The 25,585-nt window shown below is 44.0% G+C and overlaps 1 protein-coding gene across 4 annotated transcripts in view; it reads right to left on the reverse strand.

Annotated features, from left to right (window-relative positions):
• The window catches only part of LOC130202507 (kelch-like protein 29), a 180,056-nt gene that overhangs the window by 82,060 nt on the left and 72,411 nt on the right, over positions 1–25,585 (reverse strand). For 2 of the 4 annotated variants that reach the window (XM_056428104.1, XM_056428105.1), the window contains one exon: positions 1,583–1,730. In XM_056428104.1, the coding sequence (XP_056284079.1) occupies positions 1,583–1,730 (148 nt within the window). Of the gene's footprint in view, positions 1–1,582; positions 1,731–2,908; positions 2,979–25,585 lie in introns of those variants that run through there. The other 2 variants (XM_056428106.1, XM_056428107.1) reach the window with 2 other exon arrangements.

Raw genomic sequence — 25,585 nt, forward strand, 5'->3', positions numbered from 1 at the left:
AGCCACGGTTCAGTGGAGGGTGGAGACGAGCCGGCTCCGTCACGCCGAACGCCAAACGCCACGCACGCGGTTTGGAAAATGGCGCACGCACAAAAAAACTAGAAAATATATATATACAGGACTGTCTCAGAAAATTAGAATATTGGTAATTTTATTTTTTTTTACTTCTGAAATAAAAAAATCAAAATGTCGATTTTCTGGATTCATTATCTGATATACAAAATATTGAAATTATTTATTCTTTTAATATTTTATATTGGCAGTTACACCAAAAGAAAAAAAAATCTAAATCCTATCTCATTAAATTTTAATATTTCCTCAGACCATAAAAAAAGATTTATAACAGCTCAGTGTTTGTTGTCCTTGCAGGTGTGTTTGTTTTGTTTTTTAGTAGATTAATGGGATCATTCAAGTGATTTGTCCTATATATATATATGCGAGAGTGTCATACGCGAGACAGGCAGCGGGGGGGTGACATCTCACTCTGCTCTCGCGCCTCTGCAGTAGTTGGGGAGGAAGCTTCATTCACTTCCACACAATAATAAGACCTCCAGAGCTTCATGGCCAAATCAGCCAGAGCCTCAGTGCACAGCAGGGGGCTGTGGCCACACAGCAGGGGGGGGGGGAGGGGGCGTGCTCTCATCACCCCCCCGCCTGCATCCTCCCATCTCGACAGTATCTTCTCCTCCAGTGACGTCCCTCTTGGGTAACAGATCAAACCGATGAATAATTAATGCGTAAAGCAATCTATATGGAAGATATGCAAATTCCAATTAGAGGAGGAGGAGGAGGAGGAGGAGGGGGGGGTCAGTTGGCCGGGGATGGAACGTGTTTTTTTTAGATGCTTTTTTTGACGGTGTGTGTATAAAAAAAAAAAGGGGGCGAGTAGAATGAGGTAGACGTCTAAGATCATGTCGAGGTTTCATTTAGACTCGAGTGGCTTCGCTTGGTGACACAAAACAAGGTGGAGGTGGAGGAGCAGCGTGGAGCCGTATACTTGTGTATTTGTACTTGTGTATTTGTGTATTTGTACTTGTGTATTTGTACTTGTGTATTTGTATATTTGTACTTGTGTATTTGTACTTGTGTATTTGTACTTGTGTATTTGTATATTTGTACTTGTGTATTTGTATATTTGTACTTGTGTATTTGTACTTGTGTATTTGTATATTTGTACTTGTGTATTTGTACTTGTGTATTTGTACTTGTGTACTTGTGTATTTGTACTTGTGTATTTGTACTTGTTTACTTGTGTATTTGTACTTGTGTATTTGTACTCTTCATTCCTGTAAATCGAATGCATAACGGAGCAGCGGCTTTGCGTAAAGATGGTGTTAGTGTATGTTAATTCTGCATGAGTGTGTATGTAAAGTGTGCATGTTGAGGAGGCGAGCGGTGTGTGTGTGTGTGTGTGTGCGTGTGTGTGTGTGTGGGCAGCCGGCATGTCTCATTAGCATCGGATGCTAGTGAGCATGAGTCCATCTGAAGAGCCTCCATCAGGTGGAACAGCCCGATCTGTCCGCCTGTACGGATGTAAATGCTGCATGTGTGTGTGTGTGTGCGTGTGTGTGTGTTGACTCACCGGTGGGCTCGTTGTCTCGGTGCTGCTTGGCGGGGGGCTCGTCTGTATCCCAGGGCGTGAGCTGGTTGATGGGCGTCTGACCCCACCTGACCCCCGGGGCCAGCAGCAGGCCCGGGGTCTGGCCGTCTCCAGGAGACAGACCGGAGACCTGCAGGACGGACACACACCGAGAGGGCGGCACAGGTTATTAAAGAGCCGCTCCATCTTTGGACCACACACACACACACACACACTTGTTTCCTAACGGCCTCGATATCCTTTTGGCCAGAAGCTGTGGCTTGAAGACAATATTTCATTTTCTTGCTTGAATGAAAAGTGCAACAAATCACTTCAAGGTTTTGAAGTGGGACTTGATAATAGAGCACAGCATTTAATTAGCACCGAGTAAGTGTTGATTACAGCATATAACATTATAGTATAATTTTATATATAAATATAAAATATATATATGAAATATGAATTAATATATACCTGTATATATATATTATAACATTTATATATATATTAAAATATATATATATAAAATATATATAAATAAAATATATACATATAAACTATATATATATATAAAATATAAAATACATATAATATATATAATATAACATATAAATATATATAAAATATATAAATAAAATATATAAATATATACCTATAAAATATATATTAAAAAATATATATATATATAATATATATATATTAAAAAATATATATAAAATATATCCATATAAAATATATATAATGGGATATAGATAACACCAACAATTAACTTTCCGGTGCGGTGACATTCAAATCAGATCTTTTCCCCCACTGACACTTTTTTTGTAAATCATTCATTGTTGGGGGGGGGGGGGGGGGGGCGATGAATGAAACATTGTGTTCAGTCAAGTGAGATAATAAAATTCAGAATGCAAAAAAAATAAAATACGACAAATGGAGTAAATAGAAAGAAGTCAGTTTTTTCGCGGCAAGGCAAAAGAAATGTAATTTTAAAAAAGAAAATGAAAAGGCGAGGTGACAATGTGTGCATGGGGGAGGGAGGAGGAGGAGGGGGGGGGGTAAATCCAAGTCGACTTCACCAAACCAAACGAAGAGTTCCCTAAGCCCTTCACTGCACTCAAAGCTCTAACATGTTTGCTCTGGTGGGGGTGAAGGGAGGGGGGGGGGCATGTTATCAGGCCAGTCCAGGCTGATGAAAACACCGGGTCAATCACCACTGGACCCCTGAGCCATATTCGGGCCCGATTCCCCTGCTCGCCCCGACCAGCCTGCAGAGTTAACAGAAAAGACCCCCCCCCCCACCCCCTCTCCCCCCACCCCATCCCTCACTTCCATTAGCCTCCTTCCACTTTATCTCGCCCGCCATCGTGCATTCCGACAGCCGTGTTGACGACGATGCCTCGAAAAAAAAGAAAAAAAAAGAAATCCAGAACATCGGAACAATAAACGTGCAGCTTTACATTTCCGATCGATCCCGATTCAGGGAAAACTCTCCGCTGGGCGAGGGATTTACGGCATGCTTTTGAGTAGGGGGGGGGGTTAACAGCTGCTGTGTAATAAACAAGCTTCGCGAGAGCAGACGAGTTCATCGAGTGTCACTCACTTGATGAATTCATCCTGAAAGTTATCTGACAGTCTGTAAGTGCTGAGAGCAAGAGGGGGGGGGGGGATGGCAAACATCTCAAGGCAAAGTAGAAACAAGAGTGAACGAAGCTGGGGTTCAAGGGCGAGAGAGACGGGCCCGTCGGGTCTTTTCTTCTTCGGTCCGGCTCAACCCGTCGACTTCAGACAACAGAAAACTGAAATGATGTTGTTGTTTTTTTTCGACTCTGAAAAAAAGCCCCGGGTGTTCGATTCCACCCGAGAGCCCCGGGGAGGCGGGGCTTCAGGAGCGCTTTCAAGGTGAGGAGTTGTGTTTTGTGTTCTCTGCAGCCACGCGGTTTGTTTTAATGAGTTCTCCTCCTGCCGGGGTGTTACTGTACATCCCTCTGTGCGCACACACGCACACACACACACACACACACACACACACACACACACACACACACACACACACACACACACACACACACACACACACACACACACACACACACACACACACACACACACACACAGGGCTCCTCATTAACTCTCCCTCAGCCTGCACCTGCCTCGTAACACGCTCTCGTTAATACGCCCACCTATTTATCAGAAAAAACGGAGAGAGAGAGGGAGAGGGAGAGAGAGAGAGAGAGAGAGGCAGAATTGCCCTTCTGCTGAAAGGCATTTCATCCGTCACAGTTTTAGTGCAAAAGAGAAATAAAGAAATAAAGGTTCTTAGTCAGCAGCCGTCACGTTGACGGCGTATCGGCTCAGGAACAATCCGGACTTGTAAATGATCGCGGTCAGATGGGAGAAAACACACACACACACACACACACACACAGAGACACACACACACAGAGCAGGAGATATCAGAAGGGATGCAGGTAGAGCAGGAAGGTGCCAGTGGGGGGGGGGGGTTCTGGGTGATTCCCTCCTCTCAATTGTATTCACTCTCCATAGTTCTCAATCTCTCCCCCCCCCCCCCTCCTCCTCCTCCCTGGACGGCCATTATCACCGGGCAGCAGATGGTTTTCCTCTGACTCGACAAAAACATGCTGGAAGACGAGGGGCGCCAGATAAATATGTTTTAAGTCGTGCCAAAGTCATTCTGTGTGTTTGTCGTCAGGCTGGGGAACGAGTTATATATTTATTTTTACCGTACACAGCATCCGTGCATATGGACCACGTATAAGTGTGGAATGCAGGTGTGTAGGTGTATGTGTATATATATATATATACACACACACCTACATATTTTTTATAAATATCTATATAAATATTTATATAGATATTTATAAAAATATGTATATGAATATTTATAAGTATAAAAAGTTATAAAAATATGTATATAAATATAACAAGTTATTAATATTATTATTATAAAATATAAATATTTCTATAAATATTTATATAAATGTAAATATTTATAGAAATATAAATATATATATTTTTAATAAATATTTATACACACAGTTCCGCTCTTGGACTGCTCTGTATTTGTCGTATTTTCGGGTTGGACAAAGTCCTCTTCTCAAATACATCTCATTCTGTATGAAACGGCTCGTCAGTCGTGTTTTGTGCACGGAGAACAAAACTCTGTACGGCGGTTCAACCAGACTGACAGTTGAACGGGCAGAAAGAAGACAAGGGGGGGGGGGGGGGGGGGAGAAAGGGTTGCAACAGTATTCTCCCCCCGGCTAGTAACACAACAAGTACTTCTTCTTCTTTTGGGGCCGAATCTCAAAGTGTCTGGATTATACTCTTTTCGTCTCCATCATTGAAAGAAGAGAAAACAACATATACATTCTTCCTCTCCCCTGCTATCCCCCCTGATAGATGTGGAGCGGTGCTCTCCGGTCTGGTGGGCTCGTCGTGCTCAAGAAGCACCAAAACAATACATCTGACAATAGCCGCGTCATGAATATGTAACCCGGGGTCATTGTTCCTGCAAAGAGACATCGCTGTCGACTGCGTTGTGTTTTCGTTTCACTTTGAGGAGAACAAGCCGAGTGCGTATAGACATAGAGTCCCCGTTGCATTGGAGAGAACAGCTGACTCACCAACACAAGCAAACAAGATGGATTGATCAACAGCGCCACAGGAAGGAGGACGGATACACCACCCATCAAAAGTTTGGGGTCACTTAGAAATGTCCTTATTCTTCAAAGTAAAGCACTGTTTTTATCAATGAAGATCACATGAAATGAATCATAAATACATCTCTCTACATAGAGAGCTGCAGCTCCAGGACCCCTGCAGGACTTCATGCACACGCTTCATCTCTCTGTACCTTTACGGGCCGACAGCGCCTGGAACACACAGCGCTGCGATCCCCAGAGAAATCACTTTATTGCTCGACTCGGGGAGGAAAGAAGAGAGAGAGAGAGAGAGAGAGAGAGGGGGGATGTCTATAATACCCAGGTCCCACCGGGGTAAACAATGTTTCAGCGAACACTGATCAAATCAGCTAACTGCTATGACATTTAATAACAGGGCTGTGGGGGGAGGGAAAGACGGAAGGGAGAGCAAAGCAGGTTTTGGAGAGGGAGACGGTAACAAGAGAGGAGGAGGAGGAGGAGGAGGAGGAGGGAGAGAAAGGGTGGCGGAGCGGTAACAGGACCAGTGGAGAGAAGCTCATCTCATGAAATGTCATTAGCACCACCGGCAGACACGATGAGATAGTGTGTGTGTGTGTGTGTGTGAGTGTGTGTGTGTGAGTGTGTGTGTGTGAGTGAGTGAGGCTGATTATGTTCTACCTTTTATATAAAAAGGTCCCAGTGTTCTCGGGTGTCAAAGCTCTTCACTGCACAAGAGGGGAAATAATAACAAATAATAAATGTTTCTTTGTTGTTGTCCTGATGGGTTCAGGTTGCGTAATCTCTTCTGATTGGACGGAGCGGCGGCGGTCCAGGATATGCATGTACACACAATGTAATTATCATTAAAAATGTCAATAACAGCGGTCTCTGTGTGTGCACTCGTACAAATAACACCACGTTGTGATAACACCACGTTGTGATAACACCACGTTGTGATAACACCACGTTGCGATAACACCACGTTGTGATAACACGTTGCGATAACACCACGTTGTAATAACACCACATTGTAATAACACCACGTTGTAATAACACGTTGTAATAACACCACGTTGCGATAACACCACGTTGTAATAACACCACATTGTAATAACACCACGTTGTAATAACACGTTGTAATAACACCACGTTGCGATAACACCACGTTGTGATAACACCACATTGTAATAACACGTTGTAATAACACGTTGTAATAACACCACGTTGTGATAACACGTTGCGATAACACCACGTTGTAATAACACCACATTGTAATAACACCACATTGTAATAACACGTTGTAATAACACCACGTTGTGATAACACCACATTGTAATAACACCACGTTGTAATAACACCACGTTGTGATAACACGTTGTAATAACACCACGTTGTAATAACACCACGTTGTAATAACACCACGTTGTGATAACACCACGCCAGATAACACCACTGTGATAACACCACATTGTAATAACACCACGCTGATAACACGTTGTAATAACACCACGTTGTGATAACACGTTGTGATAACACCACGTTGTGATAACACCACGTTGTGATAACACGTTGTAATAACACCACGTTGTGATAACACGTTGTAATAACACCACGTTGTGATAACACCACGTTGTGATAACACCACGTTGTGATAACACCACGTTGTAATAACACCACGTTGTGATAACACGTTGTGATAACACCACGTTGTAATAACACCACGTTGTAATAACACCACGTTGTGATAACACGTTGTAATAACACCACGTTGTGATAACACCACGTTGTAATAACACCACGTTGTGATAACACCACGTTGTAATAACACCACGTTGTGATAACACCACGTTGTGATAACACCACGTTGTAATAACACCACGTTGTGATAACACCACGTTGTAATAACACCACGTTGTGATAACACCACGTCGTGATAACACCACGTTGTGATACCACCACATTGTAATAACACCACGTTGTAATAACACCACTTTGTAATAACACCACGTTGTAATAACACCACGTTGTGATAACACCACGTTGTGATAACACGTTGTAATAACACCACGTTGTGATAACACGTTGTAATAACACCACGCCAGATAACACCACGTTGTGATAACACCACGCTGTAATAACACCACGTTGTAATAACACCACGCCAGATAACATCGCCAGATAACACCACGTTGTGATAACACCACGTTGTAATAACACCACGTTGTAATAACACCACGTTGTGATAACACGTTGTGATAACACCACTTTGTAATAACACCACGTTGTAATAACACGTTGTGATAACACCACGTTGTGATAACACCACGTTGTAATAACACCACGTTGTGATAACACCACTTTGTAATAACACCACGTTGTAATAACACCACGTTGTGATAACACCACGTTGTAATAACACCACTTTGTAATAGCACCACGTTGTGATAACACCACGTTGTGATAACATGTTGTAATAACACCACGTTGTGATAACATGTTGTAATAACACCACGTTGTAATAGCACCACGTTGTGATAACACCACGTTGTGATAACACCACGTTGTAATAACATGTTGTAATAACACCACATTGTGATAACACCACGTTGTAATAACACCACGTTGTGATAACACCACGTTGTAATAACACCACGTTGTAATAACACCACGTTGTAATAACACCACGTTGTGATAACACGTTGTAATAACACCACGTTGTGATAACACCACGTTGTGATAACACCATGTTGTGATAACACCACGTTGTAATAACACCACGTTGTAATAACACCACGTTGTGATAACACGTTGTGATACCACGTTGTAATAACACGTTGTGATAACACCACGTTGTGATAACACCACGTTGTAATAACACCACGTTGTGATAACACGTTGTAATAACACCACGTTGTGATAACACGTTGTGTTGTATCTTTGATCGGGACTTGTCCTTTAACTCCCACGTAAAGCAAATCTCAAAATCAGGCACATCTTGTCTCAAAAGATGCAGAAAAATTGGTTCACGCTGTCACATTTTGAGACTGATTTACTGCACTCCTTATTAGCAGGCTGCTCTAATAAATCTCTTAGGTCCCTCCAGTTGATCCAGAATGCTGCAGCTCGTGTTCTCACTAAAAACTAAAGAGAGATCACTCACCTCCTGCACTAGCCTGCACTGCTGGGTCCCAAAAAAAAATCAAGAATTACTTTTAAACCTTTCTCTACCTACAAACTTGATTGGTGATGCTCCATCATATCTTAAGGAGCTTGTCGCACCATATTGCCCCCACTCAGAGAGCTACCACTAAATGCGGGACTACGAACCAGCTTCCACCTCAGTCCGGGAGGCAGACACAGTCACCTCGTTTAGAGTAGACTTAAGACCTCTCTCTTGACAGAGTTTATAGTTAGGGCTGAATCAGGTTTGCCCTGGTCCAGCCCCCTTGATATGCTGCTATAGGCTTATAGCTGCCGGGGACGTTTAGGATGCACTGAGTACCTATTCCTCTTTTTTCTCCCTAGGGATGAATTTCACTTCTCAATCACACGTTACTAACTCTGCTTTCTCCCGAAGTCCTTTTGACTTTACGCATGCATGGTCATACCGGATGAGACGGCATAGATCCCATCCTATCCTGGGACGTCTGCGTGCTGCGTCTGCTCTCACTAATACGCCACTGTCCTGTTGAGACCCGCCCACCTCCTCCCCACCGCCATCTGCCTGATGGATCCACATTACATCTATTGCATCTGTCCATCTCCAGGTTTCTTCCTTTTTTCCCCTGAAGGGTTATTTGAGTTTTTCCTGGTCCGATGTGAGTTTTGGGCAGCATTGTGTCTATGATTATTGTAAAGCAAGACAAAGACAAATTTATGAAATTGGGCTATACAAATAAAATAAACTGAATTGAATTGAATTGTAATAACACCACGTTGTAATAACACCACGTTGTAATAACACCACGTTGTAATAACACGTTGTAATAATTCTCTCCGCCCGCCGGTCACTTCCTGTCGGGGCGTCTCTCCGCCATGACGCCTCGATGTGAAGCGCATCGGTTCTGGCGCTGAATGCCGGAGCCCGGACCGCTGCGTCCGATCCATTAGACCCGGACGTCTCGGGAGGAGACAAAAGAGACCACCGCGGCAGTGGGGAGGGGCATCTTGAACATGGAGCGGGCGAAGCAACGCGGCGCCGCAGACGGGGAAGGTGGTCTGAACGATGGCTGCTACTGAAGAGAGAGAGAAAGATAGAGGAAGAGAGAATGAAAAAGAGAGTGAGAGAATGAGAGAAAGAGAGTAAAAGAGGATGAGAGGATAAGAGAGAGAGAGAGACAGGAAGAGAGGATGGAGGAAGAGAGAGAGATGAATAGAGAAGGAGAGAGAAGAAGAGAGGAAGAAGAGCAAGGAAGAGAGAGAGAAAGAGAGAAGAAGAGAGAGAGGAATAGATGACGAGAGAGAGAGAGAGAGAGAGAGAGAGAGAGGTAGCATTTCCATTGTAACCCCGATACTGAGATTAGACGTGGAGGCGTAACACGATGTCAAAAGCCCCGTGAGGCGTTTAAAGACCCGTGGAGTGAATTGGAAAACTCATATCGGAACTTCTTTTTTTACGGTGGGAGAAAGGAACAGGTCAGGTGAAAACATCTGGAGCGCCGCTCTGCTCGACCGGCTGGCACTACGGGACATAACAACAAATGTTGGGGCCCAATGGCGGCACCACGCGGTCGGCGTGACGCGGTCGCCGTGACGCGGTCGGCGTCCTCACTGCTAACGGAGAAGAGTTTCACTCGGTGTGAAGAAAGGACGAAAATCACGAAAATCACGCTCGAATGTCATTTACCCAAAATAATTTGAGGGAGGAAGGTTACTCAAGGTCGACTCGCCTCCCGGAGGAGAAACACGAAGAGAGAGGTCAGCCGCCACCGCCGGCTTCACCGGTCTCGACTGGCAGTTTGCGCACAAAAAAATGTAAAATACGAACAACAAGCAGATGCTTCTGGGAGCCCCCAACCCCGCCCCACACACACAACAGACAAACACAATGAAGGGGGAGGGGCTACGGATTCAGACTCCATCATTTTTTTCGAGGCCCCGGGCCAAAACGACCGAAGGGGAAACACGGACTTCGCTTCCACTGAAACTCTCCGACAGCTTCGGCGCGCTCACGGCTCGACGCACAGGTTCCAGAATTTAGAAAAGCGGGAATCGGAGAGAGAGAGAGAGAGAGAGAGAGAGAGAGAGGTCGACAAGCTGGAAAACCCCGCCTAATATCCCACGAGGGCTTCGAAAAAAACGTTTTTTGTACTGTCGTTTCGGTGTGATTTCTTTTCTTTTCTCTCTCTCCCTTCCTCTCTCTCTCTCTCCGTGGCGAGCTGTGGAGATGTCCCCGTGTCACGGTAACACCTCCCCCTGGAGCAGCGGCATCACCGCGACCTCTCACTGCCCTGCGTTGACACTCGCAGACAGTGAGAGACGTCGGGGGCTCTGGGAGGTCGCGACCTCGCCTGATACGCGGCGAGCGTTCGGGGAGCAACAAATACCCACCGCCTGTCACTCGGTCGCCTGTGGGTCGGACATCGGGGCAAAGCGAATGTGAGCGGCGCGTGGCTGTAATAAATGAGCGTTAACGGGGAAAACGGACATTTTAGCGCCGGAATAAATGAATAAAAACGTTTGTTGATATTGCAATAAGGAAATCATGTCGTCGTCATGGCGTCAAGGACGAGTCAGCTGCTGGGATACGGAGAATATTTAACTTTAAGTTTCGGTAGGTTTGGGTTCTTTTTCCCGCCGGAAAATAAGTCATATTGTAAAGACGTCCATGAGATTATTATCTCAGTTTTAACATTTTACGTTTGAGTTCATGGTCTCAATGAATAAATTTTTTTTAAGTAGTTATTTTAGTGAACTGTGGTTCCATTCAGAGTAAAATCGACCATTTTCTCAGGGTAACTTGTGATTGACAGGTCGCTAATCGTCTTTGAACTTTAACCTTCTTGATGTCCGTTTCCTTTTTATTTAAATGTCCGATTCAGGCGTTCCATTGTACTTAGCTCCGCCCACTCTGGTGTCACGTCTTGGTGGTCGAAGACCCCAAAAACTCAAAGGCTTCGAACTGTATCGTCCACAAACGACCTCACGGAGACTTTGATACCGAACTCTACGTGATCGCACGTTGTCGAGAGCTTTAGTCGCCCGCACGTCTGTGGATGTATATTTAAATGTCCGATTCGGGCTTCCATTGTACTTTAGCTCCGCCCATTCTGGCCAAAATGACCAAAAACTCGAAGGCTTCGAACCAACGGGGTGACCTCACGGAGACTTTGACATCGAACTCTTCTTATATTGCGATCACCCAAAATAGTCGCCCGCACGTCCATGAATGTATATTTAAATATTAATTCAGGCGTTTCATTGTACTTAGCTACACCCAAATGAACAAAAACTCGAAGGCTTCGATATCGAACTCTTATCTTCTAATCTACGTGATATAGTTCACACGTCCAACAAGATCATCTCCACGTTGACGGATCGTCTTTTGAAGGACTCTAACCTCTAAACGGATCGTCTTTTGAAGGACTCTAACGTCGGCGTATACGCTGTGAAATGATCCGGCGATGGCGTCTATGATCCGGAGACGGACAACTTCCTGAATACAAAGCGCAGCGAGCAGACATTCGGCTGGATGGATGCTCCCATCCCACGGAGCCTACGGTTGACTCCTGGCAGACAAAGAAAGCAGCCTTCGGGCAACGGGGACCGCGAGGACAGAACGGCCAGAAATTTCTGGCCGACATCCCACGATTTTGACCAAATGCCCAAAATATGAGCTCTGACTTCAGCCAGATGGTGTTAAAAGTAGACCTCCACCTTCCCCATCCACGCTGCACCTGCAGAGGCAAAGTCTCTAATCAAGACGACAAGTGTGAGTAATTACAACAAAAGAGAAACCGGAGGCGCCGCCAAATGGCAAATCTCTGCAGAAATGTGCCCAATTAATGACGAGGAAAAAACACAGCGAGGGAAAAAAAGCGTCTCCACTCGGATGAACCCCGGACGCCGAGAGGAAACCGACGCCAGTTGGCTGCAGAAGTGCCGATCACCTTTCAATCGGGCTCCTAAAAATAGGCACGTTAAGCGGAAGAGAGCGCCAGTCAAACCCCCCAAAGAATAAAAAAAAGCCCCTCACGACTCCACTCAAGGTTTAGAATTACCCGCGTGCTCACGGGCCGCTTGCCATCCGGTTACTGTTTGTTCACTGCAGAGCAAGGCAAAAAACTAAAAACTAAATAACCGTGTGTGTACGTTTTTTGCACGGCGACACGATCCGGACGTCTAACCCCCGAGAGACGGAAAAAAAGGCCCGTCCGGATTATTATTAAAGCACACGGCAGCGGCCCGAACCTTTGAAGGTTCTGGTCTCGGAGAACCAGCTCTGGTCCCCCAGGGCTCCAAGAGACTGAGATGAAGTGGTCAGAGTGGGAGTACAGCAGGGGGGGGGGGGGGGATTTACACCGGAGCTCATTAGAGTATCCGGGACTCCTAAAGAAATTGAGATATAGCCATGAACTACACAGCGGCAGGTGGATAAACGGACCCTTCGCTTGAATTATGGGAGGATTTAAGATTCTTTTTCCCCCCGCCTGTTCCGAGCCTCCTTTTGTGAATGAGCTTGGATTTTTTGATTTTTTTAATGTTTGGGGGTATTTCAGATGCTAATGGCGTCCTATAGAGGTGGCAGGAGCGATGTCAAGGCCCCGTGTCAGACGGCTACAGGTGGCGAGGAAGATTAGGATCCTCTGGAAGACCGGTTGATGTCTCCATGCTTCTCTATACACAGTATTTGGGTTAAAAAAGTGAATATTATTACATTTAAAGACTATTATCCCTCTTAAAGATACATTTAGACGATATATATATAACATCACCACGTAGAATATCTATGTTTTTAAACGGCGTGAAAAAGGAATACGAGAAAAGTGTTTTTTATACGTGCAACGGCAAAGTATTTGTGAAAAAAGAACCAAATATATGTACCAAACCTCCTTAAAAAAGTGAATATTAGAGGAAAATCCACATCTTGCATTAAAAGTAAAGACTTGTATCCTTATTAAAGATACATTTAGACCATGTATAACATCACAACGTAGACTGTCTACTAGTAAATTATTTTCTATACGTTCAACGGCACAGAATTTGGTAAAAATAGATGATAAATGTTACCACACATACTTAAAAAAGTGATTAGAGAAAAATACACATCTTGCATTAAAAGTAAAGACTTGTATCCCTCTTAAAGACATACATACATTTAGACCATCTATAACATCACCACGTAGAATATCTGTGTTTTTACGCTGTCTGTCTCATCTAAGTACATATTTGAAGAGCCGTCAGCGTTCTCTCTCTCTCTCCTCCTTTGTTGTCTTTTCTTCGCGTCCGGCTCGTCTTCGTCAGACTCGCGTACCGAAGTTGCAACAAAAATAAATCAAACACAGTGAAATGTGTTAAACATTAAATCCTCTCGCTCGGCGGCGTCTCGTTTCTTCCTCTATCAGATCTTCTGGAGCAGGTCTGCATGCAGACGGCCGACTGGTGGAGAACAGGACTTTTAAAAAAAAGAAAAATAAGTTTTAAATAAATCTCGGAATGTGTGATTTGGCCTGTCGCTCTGGCATTTACAAAAATCATTTAATTCTGTTATGCGATAAACTCGTTTTGTTCTGAGATGAAGAAAAAGGAGAAGAAAAAAAAGCGTTTTCCGCTCCGCGGCGACCTCATTAATATTCATGAGCGAGATGATTAATCACTTACACGGACGAGTCGTGCGGCCAAATCTAAAACCAGAACGGTCTTTGTCTCCGATGTAAGAAAAGACTCACCTCGCGAGATGCGGGAACACGCCGGCGGTGCGTGTGTTGCTAGGATACGACGATACCGAACGTCTTCGTTCACGCGGTTTATAGTCGTTCAGTCAAAGTTTGGCCAACATGTCATGAAACATGGAGTGTGTGTAGCGAGGGAGAGACGGTGATGCTTCTGGCCAGGAGCCAATCACATGTTGGCTCTTTGTTCTCCGACAAAGACTCCGGTGTTCCTCCGGTGTTCCTGCATTGTTCCTGCATTGTTCCTCCATTGTTTTACTTCAACCCGTTTACAGGGCCGTGTGCATCGTTCTACGGCTCACCAGTTTATTCCAGTTCAAGTTCAGTGAGCCTGAAACAGTTTTGGGAAGAACTTCCTGAACAAAATTCGATTTCTGTTGTATAAATAATGCCGTACGAGTGTGTTGGGCTGTTGTATCTGCAAAAGGTGTGAGACGTGTAGATTATATTCTGTGAAACCAGAACCAGTCCATGAGTATTGTTTCTTTATCTTCATTTGTTTATTTGTTCTACGCTTTAATTTCAGAGTTTCATTGAGAAACTAGAACGGGCACTCGGTAGAGCGCATACCTTCGCATATCACAAGATTGGGCATTGAATTATGAACATTTTGGCATTAGTTGCATGCCAATTGGACAAAAATGTATCGTGCTATGGTAAAAAAAAGATGTTGACCTTTCCTTGACCTTGACCTTTGACCCGATTGATCCCAAAATCTAATCAAATGGTCCCCGGATAATAACCAATCATCCCACCAAATTCCATGTGATTCAAGAAGATTTGACCTGTTCATGACCTTTGCCCTTGACCTTTGACCCGATCGATCCCAAAATCTCATCAACTGGTCCCCGGATAATAAACAATCATCCCACCAAATTTCATGCGATTCGGTTCAATACTTTTTGAGTTCTGCGAAAGATTTTGACCTGTTCATGACCTTTGACCTTGACCCTTGACCCGATCGATCCCAAAATCTCATCAACTGGTCCCCGGATAATAAACAATCATCCCACCAAATTTCATGCGATTCGGTTCAATACTTTTTGAGTTTTGCGAATAACACGCATACAAATAAATAAATATATAAATAAATAAATACACGGCGATCAAAACATAACCTTCCGGCATTTTCAATGCGAAGGTAATTAAACTGTTTCATTTCAATAGAAACTGGAGAAATTGAGGTTCTCTGAAACCTTTGCAGAACGTCTTGATCCAGGCGGAGAACCCTTGCATAGTGCTTGTTCTGCAGCAGGTGTTGCGGCTCTATCTGAAGGTTCTTCAGAATCAGAATCAGAATCAGAAACAGTTTTATTGCCAGGAATGTTTACACAAACGAGGAATTTTTTTTGGTGGAAGGTGCAACATTTGGACATGACAAACAAACAACAATCAACACGACAGAAAGACAACAAGTAATGTGAAGTGTTTGGGTGTGTGCTTCAAGTGGTGTGTTTTAGTTAAAAGTGTATGTTACGCGTGGCGTGTGTTTAAGTTAAAGTGCATGCAAATAAAGTGGCATGTGTGTGGAGGAGGCCTCAAGTTAAAGTGCATGTTAAAGTGACGTGTGGAGGAGGGAAGAAGAAGGAGGAGGGAGGAGGAGGAGGAAGAGGAGGAGGAAGAGGAAGGAGCGGGAAGAAGGAGGAGAGAGGAAGGTGGAAGAAGAGGTGGTAGTCCTGGGGGTGACAGTCAGTCAGTCCGGGTTCCATTGATGAGCCCGACTGCCGACGGGAAAAAACTTTTGGTGTGGCGGGTGGTCTTTGTCATGATGGACCGCAGCCTCCTCCCGTGTTGGAGGGACTCGAACAGGGAGTGTCCAGGGTGGGAGGGGTCAGCGACAATCTTTCTGGCCCGCTTCAGTGACCTGGAAGTGAACAGGACCTGGAGGGAAGGCAGATTGCAGCCGATAACCCTCTCGGCCGAGCGGATGATGCTCTGCAGCCTGCACTTGTCTTTGGCTGTGGCTGCAGGGTGCCAGACGGTGATGGAGGAGCAGATGATGGACTCAACGATGGCCGTGTAGAATTGTACCATCATCTTCCCTGGCAGGTTGAATTTCCTCAGCTGCCTAAGGAAGAACATCCTCTGCTGGGCCTTCTTGGTGATGGAGCCGATGTTCAGCTCCCACTTGAGGTCCTGGGTGATGATGGAGCCCAGGAAGCGGAAGGACTCCACAGCGTCGACGGGGGAGTCACACAGGATGAGAGGGGCGGGGGGCTGCATTCCTCCTGAAATCCACAACCATCTCCCCTGTCTTTAGAGCGTTGAGCTCCAGGTTGTTCTGGCTGCACCAGGTCACCAGGTGGTCAGTCTCCCACCTGTAGGCGGTCTCGCCCGCACCAGAGATGAGCCCAATGAGGGTGGTGTCATCCGCGAACTTTAGGAGCTTGACGGACTGGTGACTGGAGGTGCAGCTGTTGGTGTACAGGGAGAACAGCAGAGAGGAAAGAACACAGCCTTGGGGGAACCGTGCTGGTGGTCCGGGAGCCTGAGACGTGTTTCCCCAGCCTCACGTGCTGCTTCCTGTCGGTCAGGAAGTCTGTGATCCACCTGCAGGTGGAGTCGGGCACGTGCAGCTGGGAGAGCTTGTCCTGCAGCAGGGACGGGATGATTGTATTGAAAGCAGAGCTGAAGTCCACAAACAGGATCCTGGCGTAGGTTCCTGGGGAGTCCAGATGCTGGAGGATGTAGTGAAGGGCCATGTTGACTGTGTCGTCTGCAGACCTGTTGGCTCTGTAGGCGAACTGCAGGGGGTCCAGGAGTGGGTCGGTGATGGTCTTGAGGTGTGACAGGACCAAGCGTTCAAAGGACTTCATGACCACAGAGGTCAGGGCGACCACAGAGGTCGAGACACCTTTATAGGTTCTTTGAAGAACTCTTAATTGAAATGGTTCTTTAAACCAACCTGGTTTGAAAGGTTCTTTGAGGGACCAGAAATGGTGCCTTAAAGAACCATTGTGAAGGTTCTTTGAGACACCTTTATAGGTTCTTTGAAGAACTGTTTGAGGAAATGGTTCTTTAAAGAACCCTGGTTTGAAAGGTTCTTTAAGGAACCAGAAATGGTGCCTTGAAAAATCATTTTTTGAAGGTTCTTCGAGACACCTTTATAGGTTCTTTAAATAACTATTAAAATGGTTCTTTAGATTCTTTGTGGAACCAGAAACGGTTCTTCTATATCCCTCTGAAGAACCATATGTGGTTCCTGGTCCCCCCCCCCCCCTCTCGTTGACAGCAGCTTGTAATCCTGAAGGAGTCGGCGTGGCAGAGCCGGTACGTCGCTGGTAGAAATGGGATGAAGTGACGGAGGAGGAGGAGAACGAGTGGAACGTCTCCGCGGTTCCCCCGGCTGTCGGCTTTCGGTCCCTGTCGGCGGGAGCATTGATTTCCCGCCCGTGCTCTGGACCGTACGCGTGTGTAAACACATCGCCGGGTTATGACCGGCGCGTCGGCCCACGCATCGATCGGCGTCCACGCCGGGCGGAGGCCTTTATTCAAATCGATCCGCGGTGCCGGTTTCACGCTTCAATGCAAACCTGTGGCAAGCGAGGCGGTCGGGTCAGAATCCCGTGACTCGGAGGAGACGACGGCGAACGGTGCGGAAAAATCGCTCCGGGGTGTGGAGATTTAACATTTTGGATTCTGTGAAATTTTGAGAAGAGCCGACGACAAAATTATATTTGCCGGTGACCTTTTTCCCCGCAACGAATAAAAAAAGAGAGAGAGAACAACTCACCATTCTTTGCTTTTTGGCCATTCGCTGTAACATTTAACCAGCGAACCAGCCGCGCTCACACAGCGCCGGGTGGGTTCGGGGTTATAATTAATTGTTTTGGTAACACGCTCGTGAAGTCTGAATCTAAATGCCATCGCCCTTTTTCTCTCGTACTGTGAAACCAGTTCAACGTTCGCTCTACATTCATAGCCCAGTTCATTTGTTTTTTTCTTTTACCAATCAAAAGTGGGCCTTAAACCACGAGGTTTAGAACTACTGCGCCGAACCACGACGGAGCTAAAAGCGTCAGGATGACCCACAAACCGTAACCCGAGCAGCACGGAGGAGAAGTTGCATCACTCTCTCTCTATTGCACATTACTAACTCTACCTCTTTGTGCCTTCTCGCCTCAGACGTGGCCTGGCTGCATCCAAGGCTGGTCCTGACTCCTGCCTCCTTCAAGGGTCTGACCTCATTGGTCCGGCCCCCCCCCCCCCACCCCCTCTCCTCTCTTCCTCCTTCTATTTCATGTTTGAGGTCCATGCCTATACTCATTATTCATACACTGTCATACTCATTGGATGTGTTTACGTAACTCCTCCTGGTCACATGACGTCTATTGCATCTGTCCATCCTGGAGAGGGATCCTCTTCTGTTGCTCTCCTGAAGGTTTCTTACCCTTTTTTTCTGTTTTTTGGGGAGTTTTTCCTGATTCTGGGACATGAATGTCGGCTGTGTACAGATTATAAAGCCCTCTTTTTACAGGAAAATTCGTAATTTATGATTTTGGGCTATGCAAAATATACAAAATGTACTGATTTGTATAAATCTTTATGCAAAAAAGTGAAAAAAGGACCGTAACTAGGTCCGAGCCTCACGATGGAGATACACACAGCGCACACGGAGGACCGCCACCGCCTCTCGGCCGCGCTTTGACGTTAGCGAGAGTCATTACGCTCATTTTGAACAAGGTCATTAAGCCAATGAAATGAGGCCGTATACTTCCAGTGCGGGAACCCGGAAAGAAAGGAGCACGCCGCTCCTCGTCGGGACGCAATCTCCTCCTCAAGTGCGTCATAACTCTGAGGGGGAAGAAGGGGGCCGGAAAGTCTCCGGTGCCATCCTCCGTCACTGTCAAATAAACTTAACTATCGCCGATAACCACAACCATAACTTCCACACGCTGTTAGTGTTGCATTCAGAACTTGATAATGCCGCCATTAGGATGCTTTAATTACGGTTTTAATTGTTCCCCTGAAGCTGGCATCATTCCTACGGGTGACTCACAGCCAAAGAACGACTTCTCTCACACCGCTAGCTTTCTGGAAAACAGTGTCTCCACACACCCGTACACAGTCTATATGTACAGTCAGACATTATTATACATATGAAACCATATATATATATAAATATATATATATAAATATATATATACATAAATATATATAAATAAATATATATACATATATGTATGTAAATATATATATATACATATATAAATAAATATATATACATATATATAGATAGATATATATAAATAAAGGCATTTGCATGCTTTTAAAAGGAGCATTTCTAAATGGGAAGTCTTTGCACCGCCGATTTTCAATTTTCAGGTCCCGAAAAACAAAAGAGCTAATAAGCCGGCGAGTCGTCCAAATCAAACAGACAAATCGTTTTGTTTTCTCTTCTTCGAGATGTGGAAAAGCCTCGCCGCTTATTAGCACCATTTTCGTCGTAAAGCCGGATGGTCAAAGAAGATTAGGATACGAATGAGGCAGAAAAACAATAAGACACGCACGAGTAACGTGAAGATAATAAGAGGAAAGACAAAAGGCAGCGGCTCATTGTTCAACCAGGATTGTTATGAGGCGCCTGAGAGATGGCGGGGAAGAGACGACAATCGCTCGTTTAGAGACAAATCCCACCTCCTATTATGGCTCAGATTATTAAAAAAATTTAATAAAACTTTGTTCCTTTTGTCGCCCGAGTCGGATGAATCCTTCGAGGGCATTGCAGCCAGAAGATGTGCCCTGGAATTAAATATTAAACCACATCCCACCTCGTTTGTTTCTGATCGTGGGCCCTCAAAAACATTCACAGAAAAAAGAATCTCGAGATTAGACAGATTAATTCCTAAAATCACGTGTGTTTGTAAACTATAGAGAAAAGAAGTTGGGATCATGTGAGATAGAAATCATTTTTTTCTCCATTTCTTTCCGCAGCTTCATTGAAAATCCGGCGCATTTGGTAAATAGCCCTTGCATTAGGGCCCCAGCCTCCCAGCTTGGTTATCCGTGATGATCGGGAACAGCGCGTGCTGCTGCTCGAGAAAAAAGAAAGAAAAAATAGCCATTTTACCTCCAGGCACATCATTTACCATGTCTCATTTACCAGGGAAGATATGCGGGTCACACACTCACACACACACACACACACACACACACAGGCTTTTGGTCACATCCTTATAACTGGCTCAATGGAAATTTTAAAAAGAGATTTGAATTAGAACCACCGCTGCATAATCTTCTCCTCCCTCTATTTCCAGCTGATAAATATTAATGCTTTTTTCTTTTTCTTTTTTTCTTTGACCACAATACATTTTAAGCAGGTTGCCTTCAAAAAAATAGCTCGACCTTGGTCTGCGAGGGGTCATTTTTAACTTGAAATAAAAGGACCCGGTAGGAAGACCATTGTGACATTATTTTGAAAAAGTCGCCGTCCAAATGTAAAGAGAAGCACAAAAAATAAAAGTGCAAAGTCATTTCCAAAAGTCACCTTCAAACCCCGAGCGTCCGTTCACATCACGTTTTTGGACATTGTGGTTAAACTGTCGGAAATATTATAATAAATGTGAGAAGATATATTGATGTTGGACATCAAATTAAAGAACATGACTTGGGCTGTAAGAATCAGTGAGGCATTTCAACACAACTCAAACACCACCGGAAATAATCTATCAAATAAATAATCAAATATCAGAATCAGAGTCGGCCACTCGGAACGTTTCCGGAACTAGCAACACGTAGTGCCATGCTATCGGAAAAAACAAGATGTTATAAAACAAGAGGACTTCACACAGATTCCAAATATCTTTCCAGAATCCTTCGCTCTAACGAACAACAAAAAACTTCGCTCTAAACCCCAAAAGACATTCCCTCAACAACAAAAAAGACGTTGCTCTAAAAATATGCGCTCAAAGAAAAGAAAAAAACTCACAAAACTAAAAAAAACTCCACTCTAAACCCTCCCCAAAAAATTCTCTCTAAACCCCGAAAAAACCTCCGCTCTAAATAAAAAGATTTAGACAAAAAAATTCAAAAATTCGCTCCCAAAGAAAAAAAAACATTGCTCTAAAAAGAAAAACGTTGCTCTTAAAAAGATTATAAATAAAAATGTGCTCTAAAATTGGAGATGTTATAAAGCAAGAGGACTTCACACAGATTCTAAATATCTTCACAGAATCCTTCTGCACCCAAGCGTCACGGAGATATGAGCCAAAGAACACGGCCACGCGCTTCACCGCTTTCCAGCTAACGCAGCTTCCTGCTGCTGCTAGGTGTCGGAGGCGTTTGCATTAGCACGCGATGCTATCGCTCATTAAACTATTCCCTCTCTTTATCTGGCTCAGGGACGAGGAGTTTCGATTGTGAGAATTCCTGAACACAAAAGCACGATTCACAGCAATGCAAAAAATGTTAAAGTGATATAAAAGTCTCTGGAATTAAAGACTTGAGCTGCGTCGATGTAGCCGAGGACGAAGAAGCCCTACTTGATTTACACTTGAAACGTACGCACTACGCTTCTTTCAGAAAGGTAATGGATATTCTCACCGTAACAATGTATGAAGTGTACAGCGCTGAAGGGGAGGCACTTTAAAGTAACGGTACTCATTAGTACAGCATTATAAATGATGCTATTGAATTATCGATGCGTGAACATGTAAGAATGTTTTATGTCACTGTACAGTAAATTATTACAGTAAATTACATATTTAGTTATATACCATTTTAGAGGGTTTTCAAACGCTGTTAAATAAATGTAGCGACGTAAAATGTGCAGTATTTCCCTCTGAAATGTTCCAGAACAAATCAACGTTTACAGACATTCGTGTCTCCATCTTTCTCTCGTCGCGTGCTTTCCGAGAGTTCTGATTTACTGCCGTGCCGACTTTACTTCACGGAGACAACGCTGCATTACCGGCGGGGGAGGAACCGCTCGACCTTGGCGCTCCGAGACGTCCCGCTCTTGTGTTTGCATCGAGGCGGCGGTTCGCATTAGCAGCCGTCGCTCACAGAACTGCAGACGGTCTCCGTCATTGACGTACGACCTCGTGGAGGTAACCGCTGAGCGGAGGAGGCGGACACGCCCACATGGTCTCCTCCGCTCTGCAGATATTCTGCAAACGCAACGACGAATGTTTGCAGGAAGGAGACGATCCTCGTCTTCCGTAATCTCCTTCGAGGGACAATAAAAACCCAGAATTTAGAATATAATAAATTCTGCGTGTCAACGGACAACCACGAAAGCATGATGTCAGAAGTGAGGCCACACCGGCGTCGGACATCCACGAGGGCGGAACTGCCCCGAAGAAATATAATATTGAGAAAAAAAAGACCCGATAATTAATTCTAGTCATTCTGAGAATTTAATGAACTTGTCAAAAACATTGTAGTCGCACTTTGAACCTGTAGACTACTGCCTTATAGCGTATAGATGTGTGTGTAAATATATATATATATTGTATAGGGTATTAATAAAAATCACTATAAACTCAAAAAAATGCGATAAAAAAATGTGCACTTAAAAAAAACCCGTTGCTCTAAAAAATGTAAAAGTTCGCTGTGAATTTGTAAAAATGATTTCACTCACTAAGAAAAACAACTTTGCTCATAAATATTGTTTTTAAATCGCACAAAAAAAATTCACTCTTCAAAAGAAAAAAATATTTGCTCTAAACAAAAACAAAAAGCTTCGCTCAAAAAAAGAACAATTTAGAAACAAAAAATTTGTATTTTTGGAAGAAAATGTTATTTCACAAGTTTCAAAATGTGGCCCCGATTCATGTTTAAAATGCTCCTGGATTTCAGTCAGTGGGGGAAAAAACAGCCCTCGAAAATAATATGTAAATTTCCCACTACGCATTTCGGGGGTGTCGTCCGACGTCGCTCGCCTGTAGAAATATGAATTATGATTTCACGCCATCGAGGGAATAAAACACGTCGGGCTCAGAAATAACGCCAGTTTCTTGTGGAATCTGGTCTTGTGAACTTGCCCATACTGACCCAGTGAGACAGACAGAGCTTATTTAACGCTTTCTTTCATTACGTGAATTAAGGATCCGGCAGTGACACACACACGAAGATTGAATCAGTTCGCCGAGGCCACCGGCATCGATACGCCGGCACCAAACCAGACGCACGAGGAGTCGCCAAGCGGGCGGGAAAGGACACTTTAAAATCTGTATGGTTACTCGGACATTGCCGAAGTCGCTGCCGACAGAAGAAAAACACCGGAGCCCGGAAAAAAAAAGTTTCCCCGAGATTGAAGTTTTTGACGGCTTCACCTTCACGGACGGAAATATGACGATACGCTTTGCAATACAGTCGGCTTGTCGTTTAGAGGACAATTACACGGGAACACAAACTCCGGCCTCTGTTGGGATTTTTTATTTATATTTTTTTATCCGTAGCTTTTTTTCAAGGATTAGGACGCCGATTCTTTAAATTGGAGGCGACTGCAACGGCCGGCTGCTGGAGGAATGTAGAGCGTTGTGGCGTAATGGGATTAGAGAAATGAAGTTCGTCTGATGCAATCACAAATTCAATCGGCTTCATAACGCGATGAATAAATCCTGCCTTCAGACACAATCTTCTTCTTCTTCCTCTTCCTCCTGTTCTTCTTCTTCTTCGGTCGGTGGAATGTTTCCACGTCTTTTACGGAGGCGCGTGTTAAAATACGACGCAGTAAAATGTCCCCGCTAAAGATACACGGTCCAGATTTATTGTTTCAATAATCTCCAACGCTCGTCACCGGGGTTTTGAGAAACTGTATCTGCGTGAGGCTCGGCTAGTGCATGCTGGGTAACGGCGGCCATGTTGAACAGCAGGAACGATCAGATGGACGTTAAGATAGTGGAGGTCGTGGAGGTCGATCTTAAATCTTTAACGTGAAGTTGTTGAAGTTCAGCGAGTGGCGTCAGATTAGTCGTACGATATAAAACTAAGTTCTTCATTTCCCCCTCAAGATCATCGTGGCTAATTAAATGTATTCTGCGGTAATAAGATTGTTTACATTTAATTAGAGTTACTACTGTTGCAATAATAGAGAAAACTATTTTAATTTTTAAATTTACAACTTTTTCCATCAAATAATCTAAACTTTTCAGACTCTATAGTTCAAATAACAATGAGAAAAGTAAAATAAATAAAATAAATAAAATAAATAAAATAAATAAAATAAATAAAATAAATAAAATAAATAAATAAAATAAATAAAATAAATAAAATAAAATAAATGTAATTTGAAATTCTTTGGGGAAAAAATTACAGATTTCTTTTTAAGTAACATACAAAAAAAAAAATTTATGGAGAGATCTGTGTGGCCAAAAATGTTTGTCCTCTTTCTACAATAATCTTTTAATTATGACTTTTGTTTGGATAATTTCCGAATATTTTCCGATCAACACTTTTTTTTACTGAAGCAGAGATAAAAATGCAGTTTTACTTGTGAAGGAACGTCAACACTTTTCCTGAATAGAATACTTCTGATAAGATCTTATTTATCATGTAATAACTGCAAAGATGAAATAAAAACCTGTCCACGGCGTGTGTCGAGGTTGTGGTTCTGTGGTTCTGGCAGACGAAGACTTGGCGGTGCGACGGCGCGTGGAGCTACAAATGAGGAACACGAGCAGGAATTCTTCATCCTGCGTTAAGGTCAGACCACAAACGCTGCGTGATTGAGTCACCCTATTATAATTTGCATTTAAAATATATCTATTATTTATCTTTGTATTATTAAAAATAGGGGCTGGCTGTGGATTCCTTCCTCCCCCCCCCCCCCCCCCTCCTGAGTGCGATGCAACGGGAGGCCCCCGGTAACTGGGCAACAGTACCGACAATCACTGAATGTAGAGAAGAAAGGAATGGAAAGAGTAAAGAGAGAGAGAAGTCTGACAGAAGCACCGTAATGGGACTTTGTTGGATTGTAATATACAATACGACCCAAAGCCTTATGTGTGTGTGTGGCGTGGGGGTGTGTGTGTGTGTGTGGGGGGGGGGGGGGGGCGTAATAATATTATTTGAACAATAAAACAAATCAGTTTATTGAGCAATAAAAGTTAGACAAAGCTGTCATCGACAAAATAACCCATAAAATGTGTTTTTATCCCGTGCGATGATTAATGGAAACTGAACGGTGCCGTCGCACGAGTTACGGCGCCAAAACCCATCGGACCGGAGTCGTGCTGTCGCCATGCCAACCGGCTCACCGTGCACATGCCAACACACCGATATCAAGCAGGCAGAGGGAACGTGTTCGTGGCGCCGCCGACGTGAACGTCACGTGGATGGATGGAAAAAGCCCGCCGGGTCAGATTTGAACACATTCAGACATATTTAGGGGAAACTGAGGGTCTGTATATATATATATATATATATATATATAAACATAAATATATATATATACATATATATATATACATATATATACATATATATATATAGATATACATAAATAT

Source organism: Pseudoliparis swirei, chromosome 12 (assembly GCF_029220125.1).
Source record: "Pseudoliparis swirei isolate HS2019 ecotype Mariana Trench chromosome 12, NWPU_hadal_v1, whole genome shotgun sequence".
Taxonomy (NCBI): Eukaryota; Metazoa; Chordata; class Actinopteri; order Perciformes; family Liparidae; genus Pseudoliparis; species Pseudoliparis swirei.